General features: G+C 42.9%; 2 protein-coding genes and 1 pseudogene across 10 annotated transcripts; 1 reads left to right on the top strand and 2 right to left on the bottom strand.

Moving 5' to 3' along the window:
* Positions 1-41: 41 nt before the first annotated feature.
* si:dkey-34d22.1 (discoidin, CUB and LCCL domain-containing protein 1) lies at positions 42-10,471 on the top strand. Of its 2 annotated transcripts, XM_041044956.1 has the most exons (16): positions 42-191; positions 2,535-2,756; positions 2,894-2,914; positions 3,609-3,746; positions 4,857-4,908; positions 4,998-5,070; positions 5,160-5,293; positions 5,431-5,468; positions 5,825-6,016; positions 6,588-6,700; positions 6,851-7,025; positions 7,159-7,251; positions 7,453-7,546; positions 7,858-7,895; positions 7,976-8,083; positions 9,894-10,471. In XM_041044956.1, exons 1-16 carry the CDS (start codon positions 89-91, stop codon positions 10,334-10,336), a joined length of 2,037 nt encoding a protein of 678 aa, XP_040900890.1. In that variant the 5' UTR covers positions 42-88; the 3' UTR covers positions 10,337-10,471. The 2 variants fall into 2 exon arrangements, with proteins under 2 accessions (XP_040900890.1, XP_040900891.1); XM_041044957.1 differs by lacking the exon at positions 2,894-2,914.
* A 431-nt stretch (positions 10,472-10,902) lies between these two features.
* On the bottom strand, positions 10,903-14,434 carry LOC121186268 (annotated as a pseudogene).
* A 689-nt stretch (positions 14,435-15,123) lies between these two features.
* wu:fe05a04 (zinc finger protein 628) lies at positions 15,124-19,836 on the bottom strand. 8 transcript variants are annotated; one of them, XM_041045329.1, is made up of 4 exons: positions 19,441-19,836; positions 18,705-19,299; positions 17,399-18,360; positions 15,124-16,646 (listed from the first exon to the last, which is right to left on the bottom strand). In XM_041045329.1, exons 2-4 carry the CDS (start codon positions 19,282-19,284, stop codon positions 15,819-15,821), a joined length of 2,370 nt encoding a protein of 789 aa, XP_040901263.1. In that variant the 5' UTR covers positions 19,285-19,299; positions 19,441-19,836; the 3' UTR covers positions 15,124-15,818. The 8 variants fall into 8 exon arrangements, with proteins under 8 accessions (XP_040901263.1, XP_040901265.1, XP_040901262.1 ...); XM_041045331.1 differs by having other exon boundaries at positions 18,705-19,293; XM_041045328.1 differs by having other exon boundaries at positions 18,705-19,289.
* Between the last annotated feature and the right edge of the window lie 239 nt (positions 19,837-20,075).

Raw genomic sequence — 20,075 nt, 5'->3', positions numbered from 1 at the left:
AGTACTTTGTACTATAACTTTTAGTGAAGCCAGAGCCTCGAGCCTGCGGGGCTTGCACCTTACTTTTCCACGCAGAGCTCTGGAAATCATGCTTGCAAAGTGTGAAAACATCGGTGATGCTGTGAAGTCTCTTATTACCGGTTTCTGGATCACATTTAGCGTCTGTTCCGTAGTTGTTCGCGGGCAGGAGGGTAAGAAAAAGTCTATTTTGTTGACGTTTCTGACAAAGATTGTGACGAGAGACTTTATTTCAGATTTCTTGCTTGCCTTCTACTAACCGTACGGCCACGACGAGCTACTACAGATTTATTACTATTTTATTTCAGTTTAATAGTATGTCTTTTATGTAAGGAAACGCTCTAGAAGCACTGGCAGAAGTGTCATGCACCAGTAACCAACAGGCTTTAAAACATCCTTTTGCATCTTACTTAAACTAGTCATTATCTTATACTGAATTTTATATGAGCAACTATTAACTTCACCGTTAGCTATCCGGGCCTATAACACACAATACCTTACTGCTTTGACATGTTCTGCCGCCATTTCTACTTTTATTAACCACAGCAAACGTACCTTCGGCCAACTGTGCGTTTAGATAAGTGACAAAATAGTGTATTTCAAATTGAAGTAGGTGCAAAGGTTGGCCATGGGATGTCATGGCAGCATTCTTGACATACTCTCCCCTTGTCCGTGTTTACCTGCTGATCCCATCTGTAAGCGTTACCCATCCCACAAGTTTTTTTTCTTTTTTTTTTTCAAAACAGCAGTCAAGTCCATGTGCAGTATGAATCACACTGACCATAGACGATAGAAAAACAATTTATGGCCTAGCAGAGCCATACCACAGGTCTTTTCTTGTTGTGTTTGTCTGTCTCTGGGACTTTGGTTTCCTCATATCGGAAGATGATTAAGTCCAGGGTTGATTATTTCTTCTGAATCACTGTTTACTTGCTGGCAAATATGCAGAGGGTTTTGGTGGGGCCAGGGTATGGGGGAAACATTTCAGCCTTGGTGTTGTAACGTTGTAATTGACACACAAGACAGAATAAGGCAATGTAGTGACAGGTAGCACAGGTGAACATCCTGTCTGCTAGTGTGGACCTGTAAGGACCTGCCAGCAAAGCTTCAAGTGGAAAACAATGTTGCTGGGGTGCTTTTGGTTGACTGTCTGCTCTCCTGCCACCCAGTTTGACTCCACTTTTCTGTAATTCACCTCCTAAATTTTTGAACTGGTCAGAACAGGCTGAAGACATATCCCTTCCTGTATGAAACAAGAAACAGACTGGCCTGGAGACAGACTGTAGGTGAAAAGGTTCAGTGAACAGAGGAAGATTACCAGCCACCCAGAACTTCCCCAGCATTGCTGCCTCTGAGGTCTCCCACCGGAAGGTGACAGATCTACGCTCTGTTGCCCACAGTTACAGTGTGTTGCTGTGGCATTTCCAGGGAATCCTTTGGGGACTTGAGTAGGGGCAATAACATCCAAAGGTTTATGGTATTAGGAGCTGAAGAGCTGTCAGGGAGCAGGGGGGGCGGCTGGTGTGAAAGAGGACACGTGTGATACAGAATAGGTGAAATGTTATCCTCTGGTTTCCCCTCAACAAATCTCCAGGAGCCTTATATGGAAGATAAGGACAGGGGTGATGCGAAGCCTTGGATGGACCCTGGTGCCTTTTTTATGTTTTGACCATTCTCGGAACTTGACATTTTTGGGGGTAGGATTTGAGCCTGCTGCCCCCACACTACTTATCTCTGTGTGACCACTGTGGGAATTGAGTCATTCATTTTCTGTGATCCACAGGGATGTTAGACGGTCTAAATATTTGTGCTCTCCATTCCAGTTCAAGTGTTAGTCACAGAAACCGCAGGTCAGAGGACGTAATGAATCAACACTGAGAAAAAAACATCGGCCATTAGGAAACTAATTCAGAGTTTTGGAAGAACAACAAACTTTTTATCAGTAGTCTTGCCTTTTCTCTGAAGAACAGCATCACCTTATATAAAATAAAATTATTGATTTAATATTTAATCTTAAAGAGGTGTATCTTCTGCAGTATGTCCAGTGTACAGGTTATAGTTTTTGGAGCTGAGCACTTCTCAAGCTGACAGTTGTGTCATCTCACAGCTATGATCAGAGGAGTATAAACACGTCCTGGTCTTGCTGTGCATGTTGAGAATAGACATGTTACTCATCTGTCCTGATTAAACAAAAGCCTGTGAGTTTAATTAAGCAAATTAATGATGAAACTGTCTGCGGTTAGGTGATTTTGGCTTTGCTTACGCTTGAGGTTCTCACTCAATAACTCCTCTCTTCTCACAGCTGTTATAGAAGTGAAACCTGTAATACTTTCGTATCTAGTAGCTAAACAGGATTGACAGTACACTATACAGCTGATTAGACTATTAGTCAACATTTGATCGTTTTTAAGCCATAAAAATTATAAAATTGTGATGGTGCTTTTTCTCTGTTTTTCACATTTTGAATAATCTTTTTTTTCTGTCACGGCCTCACTATTGTGCTTCTGTGATTTCAGGTAATGGCTGTGGACATACACTGCTGGGCACAGAGTCCGGCACCTTGGCCTCTCAGAACTATCCAGGCACCTACCCCAGTAACACTTGGTGTAAGTGGAGGCTTCGTGTGCCAGAAGGCCGCACGCTGCGACTGCTGTTTGGGGATTTTGACGTTGAGAGCAGTCCGGGCTGCAGCAATGGCTCTCTTGTGATCACAGAAAAAAATGGAGAGCGCAGTTTGGGTAAGCTAGCTGACTATGGTTTTTCCAATAATCAATTTTGTACTATTTTTGCCCTTTAGTACTATTATCTATTTTATTTTGTACCATTTAGTGTTATCTGCAGTGTTTCTAGAATTTCTATTGTGTGTATTGTCTAGGTGTTCAGTGTGGACAGCAAGGTAAGAATTTCATTGTACAGAGAAACGTGTTTCCTCACTGTGCACATGACAATAAACACTTTGACTTTAATGAAGTCTTTTAGACATCACAGACGTGCTGTCATGTTACCTGTGTACTCATCATTCTTTTCTGAAATACCTTCTGATAGACTTTTTATGTTCCTTGTAATTACTGATGCTCTCCCAGCCGTGATTGTGGAATACACACAGGACATGCCAATCCACTGACACACTGACAGAGGAGGCAAACCCAATTTCATAAGATACACATGCACAAGGTGCATCAAGTCATGTCTTGAAGGTAGAAAAGTTTGACAACACATCAAAATGAAGGTTGAGAGATTTAAGAGATAGAAGCATTCTTTTAGGGCTGGCTTTCATGTTTATGATTGGATTCCACAAAACCTGTCTGGTTATTTTTAGTTTGTTTTTTTTGTTGTTGTTGTTTTGGGTTTTTTTTTGCTGCATAGCTGTTCTTAAATGCAGATTTTCCAAACAACAGTTTACATGGCTCCACTCTTTACTATACAGTAAAGCATAAGCGGGGTGAGACTGACTTAGATAATCTACATCTGTTATTAAAGAGCAGAAATACATGTGTTCTTTGTGTAATTAACGTAGTGTGCAGACAGATGTACTGCATTTGTGTTTGTTTGCTTTTAGAAATGTGGTTTGTGGATCTGTGTGTTCACAGGTCCTGTGTGTGGGAAGCTTGATGCTTCACAGAAGAATGTGACACTTAAAAGCAATGAAGTGACAGTAACCTTCAAGTCAGGTCCACACCGCTCTGGACGAGGGTTTCTACTGTCCTATACCACAGACCAGTATCCAGGTATGATAGTAATTTGCGCACATTGATGTAATCTGTGCTGTTCAGCTATTTGTGTCATCAAAATAACTATAGGAATGATGTTTATTACCAACTGTTTTTACAATTGTGTTGTTACTGTGCATGTAGAGCACACACCATAATATTAGAAATGTGTGATTTTTAGTTTTGAATTGAATTTCTATAATGTTCTCATTTACAAGTTTACCCTGGTGTAATTTTAACACTGCCGTCTGGGTGAATATTTGTCCATGTGTATGCGCACTTGTGCTCCAATGTGTACATATGTGTGGCTGTGAGTGCATGAGTCACTGCTTATTGGCATTCACCCTCCATCACTATCTTTGCTCTGGCGTGTTTGCTCAGAAAGCAGGAGTAAGACTCCTTCTCTCAGGCTGAATGGAATGAGGCCTCGAGGCTTCAGTCTGTTGCATGGAACGGCTGGCTTTCTTTTTCCCTCCTCCTCCTCCTCCTCCTCTTTATCAGCCTGTTAACCACTGCAAGCCCACTCCCATCCCAGGTTTTTATCGCCACAAGGCATCTCAACCCAGAGGCTGTTGATTTAGCAGCTTTCAAGTCCACAGCTGGACCATATTTTCATATTTTTAGGGCTAAGGTTCTCCCTGTGTATCATTTTAATAACCATGTGGACTTGTTTAGTTTGAATGCTCGTCTATACTTAGGGATAGTTTCCGTTTCTGTGAATGAGTATGTGAATGTGGTAATCTGTCCTGTACAGTATGTATCACAGTTTCCTGTTTTTTACTGAGCTGTTTGTGAAATTCGGCAACGTCTGGAGCTAAGCCCACGTTCAGACGTACAAACCACTGTCTGTTAACTGTGATCACACGAGGACCATTCGCTGTACTCGTGAACTCTGACAAAGTCACAGAAACAAAGGGCTTAGTCACATCAACAGTGATGACCGCTCATCCCCTAATATAGCACACAGAGCGTGCTAGACTGTCTCACACAAAGTCTGTTTGTGTGTTGTTGAGAGAATGGCGGGGAGGTATTATGTAAGCCTGAGATACTGGGTCCCCACAACATACTATTAAAAAAAAATTTATTAATTCTCAGGAGTGTTAATTTTCAGCATGTGTCTTGTTACAGACCTCGTTTCTTGTTTACAACGAGGATCTCATTTCAGCTCGCAGCATTTGAGGTAAGTGGTTGACCTCCATGTTTCCCGTTATAGAGTCTGTCTCAGTAGAACAGTAAGTGTTTCTCACATCATCTCTTGCTGTTCCTCAGTGTGTACTGCCCTGCTGGATGTAAGAATGTCACAGGGGACGTGTGGGGGAACTCTGAACAGGGTTACAGAGATGTAAGTAGATCACATTTTAGACCGAAGCGTTAGACTTTTTAAATTCAACTCAAGTCTGAATATTTCCCCTTATCTGCTCTCTTCCGCAGACCTCAGTGCTGTGCAAGTCTGCGGTCCATGCTGGAGCTGTGTCTGATAATATGGGAGGTCGTGTCACTGTGACCCGTGGGAGAAGTCTGACACTCTATGAATCCACCTTTGCTAATGGAATCCTTTCTAAAATGTGTGTCTGCTTTTAACGAAGTCACAAATTCGAAAATGGGGGATGGCAGTAATTTCACCAACCTTCAAATTACTGAAATTCTGAGTGGTATTTGATGATGTAGATGTACTGACCTTTCAACCATCCTCTTTTGACAGGGGATCGTTATCTGAAAAGAAGCTGCTCTTCAGCAAAGGTTTGGGCCAGATGAGACATTTATGACCACATGTTGCAGATTTTTAACACTATAATCACTGTTTTTGCAAGTTTTAGCTCAATTACTACAAACAACATATTGTCTACATTCATGCTGTCCATTTTTTTCAAGTCATTCTGTCATGTTTGAAATTTTAGAAATGTAATTTTCCCACCCACCTTCCATAATTTTCCATTCCTTTCACTATAGTATGAAAAAAAAAATCAACTTATTTATTTATGCAATTCACCACAGTGAAGTGTAAAGGATTTTAAACAGTGTTACTGTACATAGAAACACTCTGAGTTAAGTAACCACTTTCATCACTTTCATCCTTTCCTCTGGACTCTGAACAGAATGCAACAACATCCTGGCTGTTTCTGGTTTTAATGCCTCATCTTTCTGGAACAAAAACAGTCGAGAGCACAGAATGTTCTGGTCCTCCAGAAACATGGATTCTAGCCATGAGTTCCTACCCTGGGAGGCAGACAGTAATGATTCCAACCCGTGGGTGGAGCTGGAGCTGAGTGATAGAAGCACTATCACAGGTACGTTAAATATGTAAAAATAAAATTTGTATTTGTGGGTAAAAATATTTAATATTCTTTAATATTGATTTTGATTAATTGGTCTGGTAGTAATCAGTAGTTTTCTTTTTGTTAACAAATCCTATGAAAAGACCAAAGCCAACAATGAACTGAGCCAAGTAAAAAATGCCACTTGCCTTATATACATTAGGTTGTTCCTCTGTGCCACTGGCCTCCATTGTTGTCCAAAACCTATTTGAAACACATCAGTGAGTCACACTTTTGCACTGGGTGCCATATTCCTTCATTACGATGAACATGGCCACAATCATTAATTTTTTAGTCAGTGTGTGTAGGGCTGAGTGAAAAAGAGTGGAGGATTCAGGAAGTATTTAGAGGTATTGTTGGTTTTAGTCTTTTCTTTGAATTTGTTGACAGAAGAAGATTTTAAATGTTTAACTAAGTACAATTTTTTTTTTTTGGACCAAATTTCAACAAAGTTTTTACATTGTTGTAGTATTTTTCTTCATTACCTAAAACCACTTTCATCTTATCTTAAATGATTTAAAATAAATGTGTTCTCTTCTCTCAGGAATAATAACAACGGGCTCAAATGAGTACTACACAGAATCCTACATTCTTAGTTTCAGCAAGGACAGAAAGAACTGGAAGCTTTACAAAGGTGCCCTCAGCAAAGAAAAAAAGGTATGCATTGCAGTGCACTCTCTGATGTTCACTTCATGGTTCTTAGTGAGGCTCCAACACTCCTGAGCTTATGTGGCAACTGAGTTTCTACTGTGGGCTCTCTACATGGCTCTCTATGTGAATAAGTAACTTGGTTGTTATGGTTCCCAGGTGTTTCAGGCCTATACCGATGGCCACCTCAGGGTTCTCAACAGCTTATTTCCTCCTGTTGTGGCTCGGTTTGTTCGGCTACAGCCGCTGAACTGGCACGGCAGAGCTTCAGCTCAGGTCCAAGTCCTGGGTTGTCCTGTTGCGAAGGTCACGCCAAGGTCCCGCTCACCTAGCGGTAGGCATTATCTACTGGTCTCCCAGTTTACCCAGAACAAACTGTTCTGTGAACAATCTGTTTTGTTCATGATTTGTTTAGCAGTCAAGAAATCCTGATCTTAATTTTTTCTTTCTTGCTACTTGTCCAACAGAATCTCTGCGAACCATTGTTAATGTGGGTACACTGCTTCCAAGCACCTCTCCCACCCCCACAGAGGGCCCAGTGTTGGTGGAGACAAGACTGAGTATGAACTTCCATCACCCTCTAATTCATACATATGTGCACAATGAAAATTAATACTAATCGATTCGGAGAAAGTCACTTGTAAAAACAATTCAAAATGTCCTTGAATCTCACATTCAGCACTGTGTACATTGCAATAAACTGTATGCCTTCACCACACTTGTACAACTGTTTACTTACTCTGATACTTGTGCTCCTGTAGGCACCAGTCAGCCAGTGATAGTGGCAGTGGGAGTGGTCCTGGGGTTGATAATGTGCGGCAGCTGTTTGTTGGCTGGAGTCTGGTGGAAGAGAAGGTACTAAATTTTAATACATACTGTTTTGTACTTTTAAGAATTTGGTTAATACAAAATGGTGAAAAAGTACCTACCACAACTTCCCAAAGACCAAGGTGTCACCTTCAAATGTTTTGTTGTGTTCAACCAAAAGTCCAAAACCCAAAGATATTTTGTTCATGCAGATTTTTATTTTTTTGGATTCTTATTATCAACTAATCATTTTAGGTCTAACAATGATTCACCAATATTTATATCACATTCAGAAATGATAGTTATGTCTAATGTGCTCAGTACTTAAATGTTTTGTGTTCCTCTCCTTTTCCACACAGAAAAAAAGACTCACAAATGAAGTACTCCTTACCCACAAGTAAGTCAAGTGCTCTTATAAATTTTCCAGTAATTTTACAATCTCCTGCTAAAAAGCCGCTGACTCTGTGTGTCGAATAGGTTGTCAGAGTTTCCAGGCAAAGAGTCTCCCCTGCCCTCCATCAGAGCTTATCTCCTACCCTCTAGAGCGAAATGTCCACGACGCTCTGCCCAGCCCTCCTCTGAATGGTGAGAATTCATAGAAATATTTTATGACTTCTTACTTTTTTAAGAGAACACCCCAGCAACTCAGTCTTTCTACAAGTACCATCAGCTCCTGCCTTTTTTATTTTTTTTTTGCTACTTTTTCCATAGTCCCTTCACGGTTTAATGGTCATCTCAAGTTTTGCCCTCCTCCATCTTTCCCACTCTTAAGTCTCTGGCTTCAGTGGTCAGTTTGAGGAGCTCATGTTAGGCCTGACAGGCAAACAGCTCTCTCCACGGGCTGTCCATTCTTTCCCCCGGCTCAGCCCATCACCCAGTTGCAGTATAAACATTCCTTTCTTTGGTCCACGGAGCCTCTCTGAAAGAGACCCTTTAATTGGAGCTCGATAAAGAGTGCTCAGCCTGCTCCCCACCACCAGTACCCTCTCTGCCACCCCCATCCTCTCCCCCAGTGAGGGGGCCCTTCACTGAGAGGTCCAGTGATAAAAAGGACAGAGGGTCAATGCTGAGACAAAATACAGCCCTCACTAAGGTCTAATTAAAATAGCTCTGGCTCTGAGGCTCCCTCTGGGCTCTTGAGTAAGGTCTAGGCCTCCCACACCACAGCCTCTTCTGCTGTGGGGAAGACTAGGGTCTGGTCTGGTCTGAGTGCTATACTGTCATCCCCCGTCCCTGTGATTAGAGGAGACATTGTTGGTGGCCAGGCAGCTCATGCAGGGGCTCAGCATTGGCCTGGAATGAGACAGCTATTGAGTAGAAAAGAAGCATTTCCCAGAAATCGCTGCGTAAGATGCAAATAAGCAAATGAGAGTTTTCCATTAGCGAAAGGGTCCTGCTGTGCTGCACAGAGAATGTTTTCATACCCATTTAATAACATTTTTCATCACAGTAGTGGAGTATTAGTGGGAAGGCACCAATATGTTTTAAAGCTCATTAAGTATCAGATTTTTCCTACCCATATTTGCTTTCTTAAAGAGTCTGCAAAGAGCCTTAAAGATATACGACAAAAACAGTTCAAGCATTTCTGACATGCCTGTTCACGCCTGGCTGTGGGGAAAAAAAAAGCTTGAGGTGTAAGCTTGAGTTTGTAATTTTATCACAGTAATTAAAGAGTTTAAAGATAATACTTTAATCCTGGTTTTACATTAGGTGTCATTGATGGATTTGAATAAAACTAAGAACTCACTAAGACTAAGGTCTCTTTTACAGGAGATGCAAAAAAAGTGTAACAAGCTGTTGTTACATGATGAAATGCTTCTTATCTATAGTCAAGAAAAAAAAGCGATCACAACACTGTGGTATAAATAATAACATGTTTCAGTGACTGAGGCAAATTTTGAATAAATTTACATTAAGAGTGTATAAAGTGTGCTTATTTGCTTTCGTATAGAGAGTTAGATGAGAAGATTGTCTTTTACATGTAAGGCTGCCTTTAGCAGCAGGTTAGTTTAGCATAAAGGCTGGAAACAGGGAAACAGTATCCACCTACCGCCACCTCCACAGCTCTGCAAATGTTTAATTAATACAAAAACTGAAGTGTAAAAATGACAATCCACACCTTTCCCTGTGGTTATATTCCAAACAGCTTGGCTGCGACCGCTAACTTCCTGGAGTCTCCCCTAGTTGCCTGGCAACTGCTCAGGGCTGACACTACAACAAACTGTCCAAATATACTGTATTTATATAATATGTACAAGATTAATATTGGACAGACACTCATCTGGTTTTTGAATCGGAGTTTAGCTTGTGGCCATAGTACACCCGTGTTTGTTGTATCTCTGACGAACAGAAAAACAGTCTGACTCATTTTTATTCATCCTTTCATTCATTCCAGACTATGCAGAGCCTGCTGTTACAGCTATTGGACAGAAGGTTGGGTCGACATTCAGACCCTCCACAGATGAGGGCTACACCACCCCCTTCATCCTGAACCATTATGACACCCCTGGCAACCTGCCAGAGTATGCTGAGCCACTTCCCCCAGAACCAGAGTATGCCACCCCATTCAGTGAGCAGCCCTCTGAGTCCAGCCTGCCCAGTTTGATGGGGACGCTTCACAGCAACGCACACGAACCTCCTATACCAGCACTTGCCGGTGGTGCCAGGAAGACATCCAGCCACGCTCAGTATGACTGCCCCTCACACAGAATGCTGTCCAACGGCTACTGCACTCCTGCTCTACATGCCAGTGGGCCACGACCAGTCAGTGTGGTTTACGCTGAGCCCAAGTCATGTGACTCTTTACTGCAGAAGCACACATACGAGGAGCCTTTGTGAGCACAGCAAACTCAGATGCAGAGAAAAAATAGTCTCTTGAGTTAGAATGTGCCTTGGGACCAGAGGACGTGGACACTAAGCTGGACAGTGCGGTCCAGAGTGTACTAATGCAGACAGAGGTGAACTTCTAGTGAGGAGTCACTTTGGACCACTATGCATATCCGAGAGTACACACTTCTCAGACTACAGAATAATCTGAGAGCCATATGGACACAGATATTTCCTTCCAGGAAGTACGTAGTTCCTGTGATGCACAAAGAAAATCCAGGTTCAGTCGTGTCTCAGAGATACTGTGTATTGATTTAATGTTTAATCACAAGCTGCACTTTCAGAAAACACATACAGAAATGTATGTTCCAGTCTATTTAACAGGTTAATGCAAAAAAAAAAAAAGAATATGTTACTTGTCCTCACAAAACATTGTATTCACAATGTATAATTTCAACATGTTTATATATATATATATATATAAAAGAAGAAGACATTGAAGAAGCACTACAAATTGTACACTTTAACAAAGTGCATAAGATGTTGCTATGATCATATATAACCACTAGGTGGCTCTCTTTGAACATCTAACAATAATGTTCTGTGTGTGCTGGTTTTCATTCCTCAGATAACCGTCATCGATTTCTAACATATATAGTCAAGTAAACATTGACACCAAACATTGGTTTAAAAGAAATGCTTGGATTATAGTATAACACAGAAAGGCACAACAGGAAAGGTTGTGTCATAATTAGGACAGAGGACTTCACATGGACCAAAGTCCCTGCGATTCAGCCCACTGCTGTGTCCTTAGAAAAGACAGATACACCTCCGCCAGAATCCAGAGCTGTAGTCATGTTGTTGTCCACCAGTTTGCAAAAGAAAGACTGTTCTTCCCCCTTTGAGGGAGTTTGGAGTAAAACAAAACCTTAACACGAAAGAAAGATACCAGTGTGTGGCCTTCTTGTTACTTATTAGGCTTCTGTCATTCTACAGCAACTTTCTCACAAGTGAGAAACATTTAAGCAGTTAAGTAAAATTAACTCAATATTCCCCACTTTAATGTTTTTTAAACTTACATGAGAAAGCCATTCAAAGTCCACTGGATTTTCTTAGATTTTTCTAAATATGGGTCTTAAACAGTGAAATTACTAAATAACATAATGTAATAAACTTAAATGACGTTGCTGTTCACACTAGTCACCTTTAAAAGGAAAAATGCAAAATATATTTGTATTTAAGATAGAAAATTGTACTTTTTCTTATTACAAAGCATTCTGTATGATAAGGATCAGGTGGCAGAGATAGTCCTCCAGTATATCTGAAACTGTTACTAAAACACCCTCAAAAATTGCTTTACCAAGTTCTGTGGTGCCACATTTAGTGACTTGTTCACTATAATACAACACGGAGAATCAATCAAGTTCTTCCACTGCTGAATAAGGCACAATAAAACAACTGAAAATATAGAAGTTGGTCTGTTGGTGTGTGAACTTCTATCAAATCATTTTTTTTTATCAAATAGATGATAGAGAGTGAAATTCTGGATACAAGTTGTACAGAATCTCTCCTTGCAATCCTAAAGGGTGTGACAAATCAAATTGTATTAAAAAAAAACCCTCTAATATAGTCTATATTGTAGCTCAAAAAGATGTAGTGCAATATCAGACACTTTCCAAATTGAATAGAGTCATACTCACCAACAGAACTGATTTCAGCTCTTAAAAACACTACTTACTTTGTGTGTTTTGATGGTATAACGTACCAACAACATTAATTCACTCTCTGCTGTTACCCCGGACCCTCTCATTTGTGCTTATCTCTTTCCTCTGAACCCTTCCCTCCTCCTCTCTCCCCTCAGAGGAGTAATGCACCAGAGTCTGGTGTGTGTTCCTGGACGGGGCATCTTTAAAACGCAGGCCGCAGTCTTCACATGCATACTGAAGCGTCTCTCTGTTACCGCCAGGGTTTCCTGCCTCAGACCGGGCAACAGTCGACGCGGGAGAATCTCTGGAATCTGGAGCTGTGTGTGAGTCGCTGTCTGAGCTGTTAGGTGTATTTAGGCCAACACTGGCGGAAGGAAAAGTCCTGGGATAACCACGGCCTGCTGCTCCACGAAATGCACCCCTAGTTCCAGCTTGTCCGGCATGTTCGGAAGCCAGGCCGTGGACTGTGCGGTAGTGGAAGCGGATCCCGGAGCGGTTGGAGAAGCCTTTCCCACAGAGGCTGCAGATAAAGGGCCTCTCTCCTGTGTGGATGCGGGTGTGGATCTTCAAAGCTCCCGACTGGGTGAAACATTTTCCACACTGGCTGCAGCGGTAGGGCTTCTCCCCTGTGTGGGTCCTCTGGTGGGCCCGGACCCCTGCTAGATGGGGGAACCCCCTGCCGCAAAATCCACAAGAATACGGCCTTTCTCCTGTGTGAATCCGCCTGTGGATCTTCAGAGCCCCCGACTGGCTAAAACTCTTCCCGCAGTCCGAGCAGGAGTAGGGCCGGGCACCAGTGTGCACGTTAAGGTGGATGCGGAGGTTGCTGTGTGAGTTGAAGGCCCTGCCGCACTCTGTGCAGAGGAAGCCGGACGGTTTCTGGGCGTGCTCAGACCGCTGGTGCTGCAGCAGCTGCGATGGTCTTGAAAAGGAGGCAGAGCAGTGCATGCAGGGATGCAGCGATAACAGGGTTGCAGCCGTCCTGCCTCTCTCCTCCTGTTGCTGTGTTTGTCTGTGCTGGTGGCGGCAGACCTGAGAACAGGTGGGAAAAGAGCGCTGGCAAGAAAAGCAGGGAAAAGGACCAGAGAGCTGTGGGGAGTGAGAGTGGGCGAGCTGAGGGCAGGAAAAGCACGAGCTTATCGGGCAGTGGTGGTGATGAAAATGATGATGGGCGTGGGTGTGGGAAAATGGGGAGTCCGTGCTGTCCTGTTGGCTCAGTATCTGGGAGCAGGTCTGGAGGCTGCGGTGGCAACATAAGCAGGGAAACATGGAAAGACTGGACAAGGAGCTTGAAGTTGGTCTGGATGTAGGAGTTTCTGAGTTCTGGTCTGGGCTCTGAGTCCCTCTGTCTGCGTCCTCTCTCTGCAGCCGGCTGGACGTCCCGGTCTCGGAATTGGTGGCGGTGCTGCTGCTGCTTGGTTCGGTGGTGTCGGGTAAGCACATGCTGAGGCTTATTGGAGCAGTGCTGCTAAGGTCTTTGGGGTGGCACACCGCGTCTGAACGTGCCGATGAGGACAATGATTGTCTGGGTTTTAAAGTCTCAAAGGAAGGTGGAGAAGTGGAGTAAGGGCAGCCAGGGCAGGTGCAGGCGTGATGCACATCTAAACGCAAAGGAAACAACAACACAATGAATAAGAAAAAGACACTAAGAATTTTCTAGGGAAAACGACAGAAACAATCTCCATTATGAGCTCTAACCTTCTCTTCTGTCCCTGGCCTCTCCCTTCCTCTGTGCGGCCCCATGCCGGATATGCCGACCCGCCTCTGCCTTGTCCTGAGCAGGCGGAGGATGTTGTAGAGGCTCAAGTGAAGCACCTTTGAACCCCAGGGCAGCAGAACCACCAGCAGCAGGCACGCCCCACGCTGCGTTTAGCACATCTGGATGATCCTTGGAGGCGTTTCCAGATGTGATAAGGTCACCAATGAACTGATGCATCTCCATCCAGGAGCAGGGACCATGCTGCGAGGAGCACAGAGAGCATGAGTGCAGGCTGTGCTAAACAAAAGCAGTAAGCAAAAGTCCAGGTGGCTGTGGGCTGACAGTGAGTTAAATGCTCATGAAACTAATGGCTCCTCTCAACCGTCACGTTAAAGCGTTTTAGCTGAATCAAATAACGGAGTCGTTTACTTACAATGTCGGTACTCTTGTCTTTGTCCATGAATCAAAACAAACGCAGCTGCTGGCGCAAGAGCAAGATCGACGGCTTTAGCTTGACATCAACGACCTCTGTAATTCAGAGTCTGGGGTTATAAACACTGTTAGTAACGCTGAAAAACAGCATTTTTCCATTATATAATGACATCTGTACTGTACCCGTTAAAACATCTCGTCACCAAGCAGACGTTGTATTTCCGGGGTTTTTTTTCTCCCCAATCATGTGACGGGAGTTGTAGCCCGCCCCACACACGCATATGGAATATTCACTCGAAAAATAAATAAATATTAAAATAAAACGAAAAATACTACTAAATACTAATAAATGTGGAAAATCAAAACTCCCTGTCAAATTAAAAGAAAAAAGGAGAAGAACAAGAAAACAGGTTTAGAGTCAGAAAATGTGCATCAGTGTACCTGGTTCAGTGGGGTCAATGGCACATTGTGGTTGTGCTTATACAAACTCTGGATTTGTAGAATTTTAATCCGTGTTGAGTTTATTTTAAAGGGGGTTATGTTGTCAACATAGTTGAACCACTATCACAATAAGAAGACTCAATAATTAAATACAAAAAGCACAAAATAGTAAATCCCTATAGGAACAACATGCTGTTCTAATGAGGAATTTTCTGTACAATAATAATTATCTTCCATATGATGGGATATAGCAGTGAAAGCATTTAAGACATTTAAAGGTGTAGTGTAAAGGTAAATGTGCTGATTTACTGTTTCTCTTTCTAGGTTCACAAAAAAAGTAGATCAAAGTCAGGAGTGATCCAAACTACTTACCTTAATCTGTGGATGTTAGGACGCCACACTGTCATTCTCTACAGAGACGGACCTTACGAGAGAAACGTGGGTCAGGTGTTTCTCATTCACACACACAAACACACAAGGTGATAAAAAAATAAGATGTCAACAATCTCATTAGCTAATATTGCATCAATGACAAATGTTTATTTGCCTTTAGAAAAACATCCAAAGATACCTGCAAACCATAAAGATTCAGCAATGTAAATCACAAATTGACATTGTCATATTATTGATCGGTATTTTACCTATTGTTTGCATTGATAAAATATTTAGCATAGTACTAAAGGTCAAGTGTCTATACACAAAAAAAAACCACATCATTTTGAGTTTTCAGCTGAATACTAGGTAATCCAGTGTTTTCATTTAACTTAATACACATCAATAAATCTAAGAACCCAATTTCCCCACACGAAAACAAGTACACAAAGGTAGGTAGAAATGTGGAATATTTTTTGAATCCTCTGAGAAATCCTGCACAATATCGCACAGATTTAATAATTATTAGAGTACCATTTAGTTCTCGTGGCCCAAGCCACAAGCCTTACCCAAAAAGCAAAAGAAACAAATGGAGCCTGGAATGTTTTGTTACAGAAGAATCAAAACTTTTTCTTCTGTTAAAACAAAAGTCACACAGTCAGCTGATAGAGAGACAGTCTATTCATACTTATGGAAAAAAAAGTTGAAGGAAAAATCAGCCTTGTCATTTAACCATATTAATGTGACTACAGGCATAGCAAAATAGTAGCTGTGTCTTGTGCAGGGTAGAAAGTGTGACCACAGAATAAGATTTATTCTCTTTTTTTTCTGCCCTCCCTGTATTTCATTTCTCCTTGTCAGCACAGACAGGGTGTGGAACGTCAACCTCCATCTTAATTTCTTTCTCTGGCCTCAGCTGGCAGGATCTGGATGACCAAAGATCAGAATCGGAGCCAGGAGACTGAGGCTCTTTCTTAATTTCCATTATTGGTCCAGAGGATGTATTACGAGAGGAGAGATCCATGGGATCTATTTTTAACTGCTTCATTTCACTATATGTATCTGCCTCTTCTGGATTTGTTTTGACGATCGCTTCTTTTTCGGTGCCGTTAGCCTCTCCTGAGATTTCAAATTCTTCTGGCTCATTTTTAATGGAGTGAAGAGGAATGTCGCTCGAAGCAGACTTAGAGGAGTTACACTTTTTCGACAAATCCAAAGGTGCTTCACAATCTGGATCCTGTTTAATCCCCGTTACCAAATCCAGAGGGGTGTTTAGCAGCACTCCAAGAGCAGCGTTCACTCCAAGGTGTCCCGTGGCTTGAGGCTGGACCTGCATAGCTGGAACTGGCAGTGTCTGAGGGACTGCAGATGGCAGGGGCAGGCTATTGGTTTGAGTTGGACAGACTGGAAGAAACACAACAAGTTTAACACCAGGAGGCGGCTCCTTGTCAAGGGTTAGCTTCCATAACCCCTCTGATGAACCAGAGCCAGTGGATGCATCCCCTGTCACAAGTCTGGGATTAACAGAGTCTTTGACAGGTGCAGCAGTGGTGTTTGAAACAACAGCAGGCATAGTGACTGTGTTTGCTGGACTTGATGAGTCCTGTTTTGCATTAAGCTTTTTTGCCTCAGACGAATGGCTCTTTGAGGCCTGACGTTTCTTGGGAGCACTCTAAAATGGGAAAGACAACAAAAACATCCCGGTTACCAAATAAATCATACAAAACCTATGTGTGCTATGCCAGCACATCCAGAGTAGAGAGATTTAGAGTAATACCTCTGTGTTTTGAGAAATAAGCTCATTCCCTTTCTTACCAAGAGTTAGATGAGAAGATCAATTCCACTCTCTGGTCTGTATGATCAGTAAGTATGAAACCACCGCCAGCAGCCAGTTAACTTCAGTTATCATAAAGACTGGAAACAGCTAATCTCATTCTGTGCCCTATGAAGCACCTAAATTTACATGTTAAATCTTGCTTGAGTAATTTATATAAAACACCAAGTGTTAAAACATCAAGAAAGCAAAAAAACAAATTTCTTTAAACTTCAAACTATTTCTTTAAAACTTACTTGAGGAAAGTTTAAGTCACAGTTTGCTCCCACAGTCTGGTAGCTTCTTGTATTAAAAGTGTTGCTCACTAGAAGCCAACTCTCAAATTCTGGATGATAGTGTTCCTAAAAGCATTTGTATGCTAAAAGCTTTTGTATGCTTTAGTCCATATCCCTGTAGCTTCATTTTCATAAAGCTGAATCATTCAAAGTTGATTTCATTACATCCTGAAAGGTAGGAAATCTATCCAAAAACACACAGTATGCTTTAGAAGGTGGGTAGTAGCAGTGTGTATTATAGGATTTGAACTTAGTGCAGGTAAAAACACAGGTATGGTCCTTTAAAACTCTGCCCCCCCCTCCCCTGACACTTACCACAGGCTGCGGTGTTTGTCCACAGGTCTTGAGGTGACTGTCATAGTTCTGCTGGTGGGGAAAGCCCAGTCCGCAGCTCTGACAAAGGCAGGGCGACTTGCCGGCATGACCACCCATGTGGGACATTAACAGCAAGGCCGACCGGAACCCCTTCCCGCATTCAGCACATTTCAGCACCCTCTGGTGAGCCCCGGCATGTTTCTTCAGCTCCTCTGGAGTGTCAAACCTCTCTCCGCATTCCAAGCATCTGATTTCGTCCCCTTTAGGCTCCTGGTTGCCCCAGCAGCCTGTGTCCTTTTTGTGCTGCTGGAAGTCCTCCTGACTGAGAAACTCTCTGAGACATGCCACACAGTGAATGCGTTCAGGTTCACATTTGTGTTGGCGGTACAGTCTTGCCAGGCGGAAGTGGCAGCGGCATCGTATACAGGTGTAAGGCAACAAACCAAGATGGGAGAAGCTGTGTTTCAGGAGAGCGTTCTTCTTGGTAAAGGTCTTTGTGCAGTCTGTGCATTTAAAACTGCGGTGGCATGTTCTCCTCCGGTGACGTGCGAGGGATTTCGGAGAGGAGAAATTGCGGCCGCATATTTCACACACAACATCCAGCATACATTTATGTGACTGCACGTGATATTCACACGCCTTCAAGGAAGTAAACACGCGTTTGCACAGGTCACACTCGTAAAACTCATCCTCAAAGTGAGTTTTCGACAGGTGGTCCTTCAGATCCTCCTGCGACGCAAAGCCCATCAGACAGATGCGGCACCGGAGACGATCCACTTTGGTCTGGGCGTGTGTGCGCAGGTGGACACGGTAGTTGTAAATCTGGCAGAAGCGCTTCCCACATTCAGCACAGCAATATGGGCGTGCTCCAGTGTGCAAGTTCATATGGTCCTGAAGTTTGAATTTGGAGGGAAGCTGGAGATCACAGACGCTGCAGCGGTAGTCGCCTGAATGATTCGACTCTGGGGAAAAGAGAAGGAAGCTCAAAGTGTGGCAACTGATTAGGGTTAAATCATTATCAAAGACATACACTGAGCAGGCAGGAGAAAAAATGCAAATAATGCATTATTGCAGTATCCAAATCAAGCCACTTTATCACTCCAAATATTTAGCTGGCAGAAGTGACTAACAATTTTGTGGTCTTGGAATCAAAACACAAGCATGACTGAATGACTTTAGCACTAACACTCTGGCATCAGTAAGGATCAACATGTACATTTTACATATTGGATATTAAATTCAAGCAATTTTGCTGCAGCTGTGGTGTTTACATACTTTACTTATAAGTGAAATGAATGAGCCATACCATTGTTTAGCTCTTCTTCTTCCTCATAATCCTCTTCATCATCGAGTTCTTCTTCCTCATACACATTAGAAACTTCACTGTCATCTGAGTCATCCTCCACATCGTGCTGCAGCTCTGTGGAACAGTCTTGTGCAGTGTTTCTGTCAAAGCCACCATTCTGTCCGTTTTCTTCCTCTTCAATTACTAGCTGGGAACTGTCTGTAGTCTCCTGTCCAGCAGCGGGATCATCTGCTGTGGGTTCGAGAGGTGCAGTGCCTTTGGTCGCTTGTTTATCTTGCAGACTCTGTGCAGGAGTTAGCCTTTCACAGAGCGCTGTCTCGGACGGAGCTGTGGCAGAAAACACCGTGGTTTGCTGAATGTCTGGGGTCTGTCTTGCTGCACCTGCTTCTTCGCCATCTGCTGACAGTAGTCTTTGTTTGTGTGTGCTTGAATGGGAGGTGGAGCAGAAACGGGGTGAGAACGAGTCTTCAGATGATGTGGAGCGACAGGGTGTTTCTCTCACCGAGGTCTCCTGTGACTGCAGGACGTCCGGAAATCCCAGCTCTGTTAGCTGGATATCAATGGTGTATTCAATGGACATGACTGCTGCCTCAGTCAACATGAAACACAGAGAGGGGCACGTGTCCGATTAGCATTTGATACTTACAGTTATGGTTTATAGTTTAAAGCACCAACTGTAGGTTATTATTAATGAAACAGACACACAATACTGTCACAAATACCTCTTTCGCCCTACCTGTCGAGCGACTACATCTGTGGCAATGCTTCTGGCACTTTGTTTTCTTCTTCCTTTAATTTTCTACGGAAGTTGGCAAACATGCCACATACAACATTTTATGCGGAAATTTATTGACGACACACCTTAAACCGCGGCTGGTCATCTCGCTCACCTGGCTGGAGGAGCTGGTGATGGCAAAGCGAGGTTTCAGAACAATAAGTCACCAAGCTTTATCCTCGATGCTAGCTGCGGACCAAAAGCGCAATTTCCACGGAAAATAAACAGCGCAACAAAAAGACTCGTTTATGCGATGTGAAAGAAAGAGATTTTAAAAATTAGCCGAGTGGCTAGCTCCAAACTCACTTATCCCGATGATAAAGAGGAGTTGAGGGGGAAAAAGGAAAACAAATGAGGCACCACGAGAAAAGGAAATCAGGCGAGCGCTCGGGCACCCCTAGCGTCTTGGAGCGGTATTACATGTGCAAACGGCAGCACAGGTGTTTTAACAAGAGGACGAATTTGCCTGTAACTGTGTACCTGTGTGAGCAAATTTGAGCAAGATTACCAACCTTGTAAAACGGGTCCCAGATCCCCAGGGCCCCAGAACCCCCCAGGTTTTTGGGTCTACATAAATTCACATTTAATAAATTTAC

Source organism: Toxotes jaculatrix, chromosome 8 (assembly GCF_017976425.1).
Source record: "Toxotes jaculatrix isolate fToxJac2 chromosome 8, fToxJac2.pri, whole genome shotgun sequence".
NCBI lineage: Eukaryota > Metazoa > Chordata > Actinopteri > Toxotidae > Toxotes > Toxotes jaculatrix.
The sequence above is the reverse complement of the archived record's forward strand: the minus strand, read 5'-3'. Positions and strand labels throughout refer to the sequence as shown.

Coding starts and splice junctions, on each gene's coding strand:
- si:dkey-34d22.1 (XM_041044956.1), top strand. CDS start 89: ATGCTTGCAAAGTGTGAAAACATCGGTGATGCTGTGAAGTCTCTTATT. Junction 6,017..6,587: donor TGATAGAAGCACTATCACAG/GTACGTTAAATA, acceptor CTCTTCTCTCAG/GAATAATAACAACGGGCTCA. Junction 7,252..7,452: donor GTTGGTGGAGACAAGACTGA/GTATGAACTTCC, acceptor GTGCTCCTGTAG/GCACCAGTCAGCCAGTGATA.
- wu:fe05a04 (XM_041045327.1), bottom strand. CDS start 19,305: ATGTTGACTGAGGCAGCAGTCATGTCCATTGAATACACCATTGATATC. Junction 18,361..18,704: donor AGAAGAAGAGCTAAACAATG/GTATGGCTCATT, acceptor TCTTTTCCCCAG/AGTCGAATCATTCAGGCGAC. Junction 16,647..17,398: donor GACAAACACCGCAGCCTGTG/GTAAGTGTCAGG, acceptor TTCCCATTTTAG/AGTGCTCCCAAGAAACGTCA.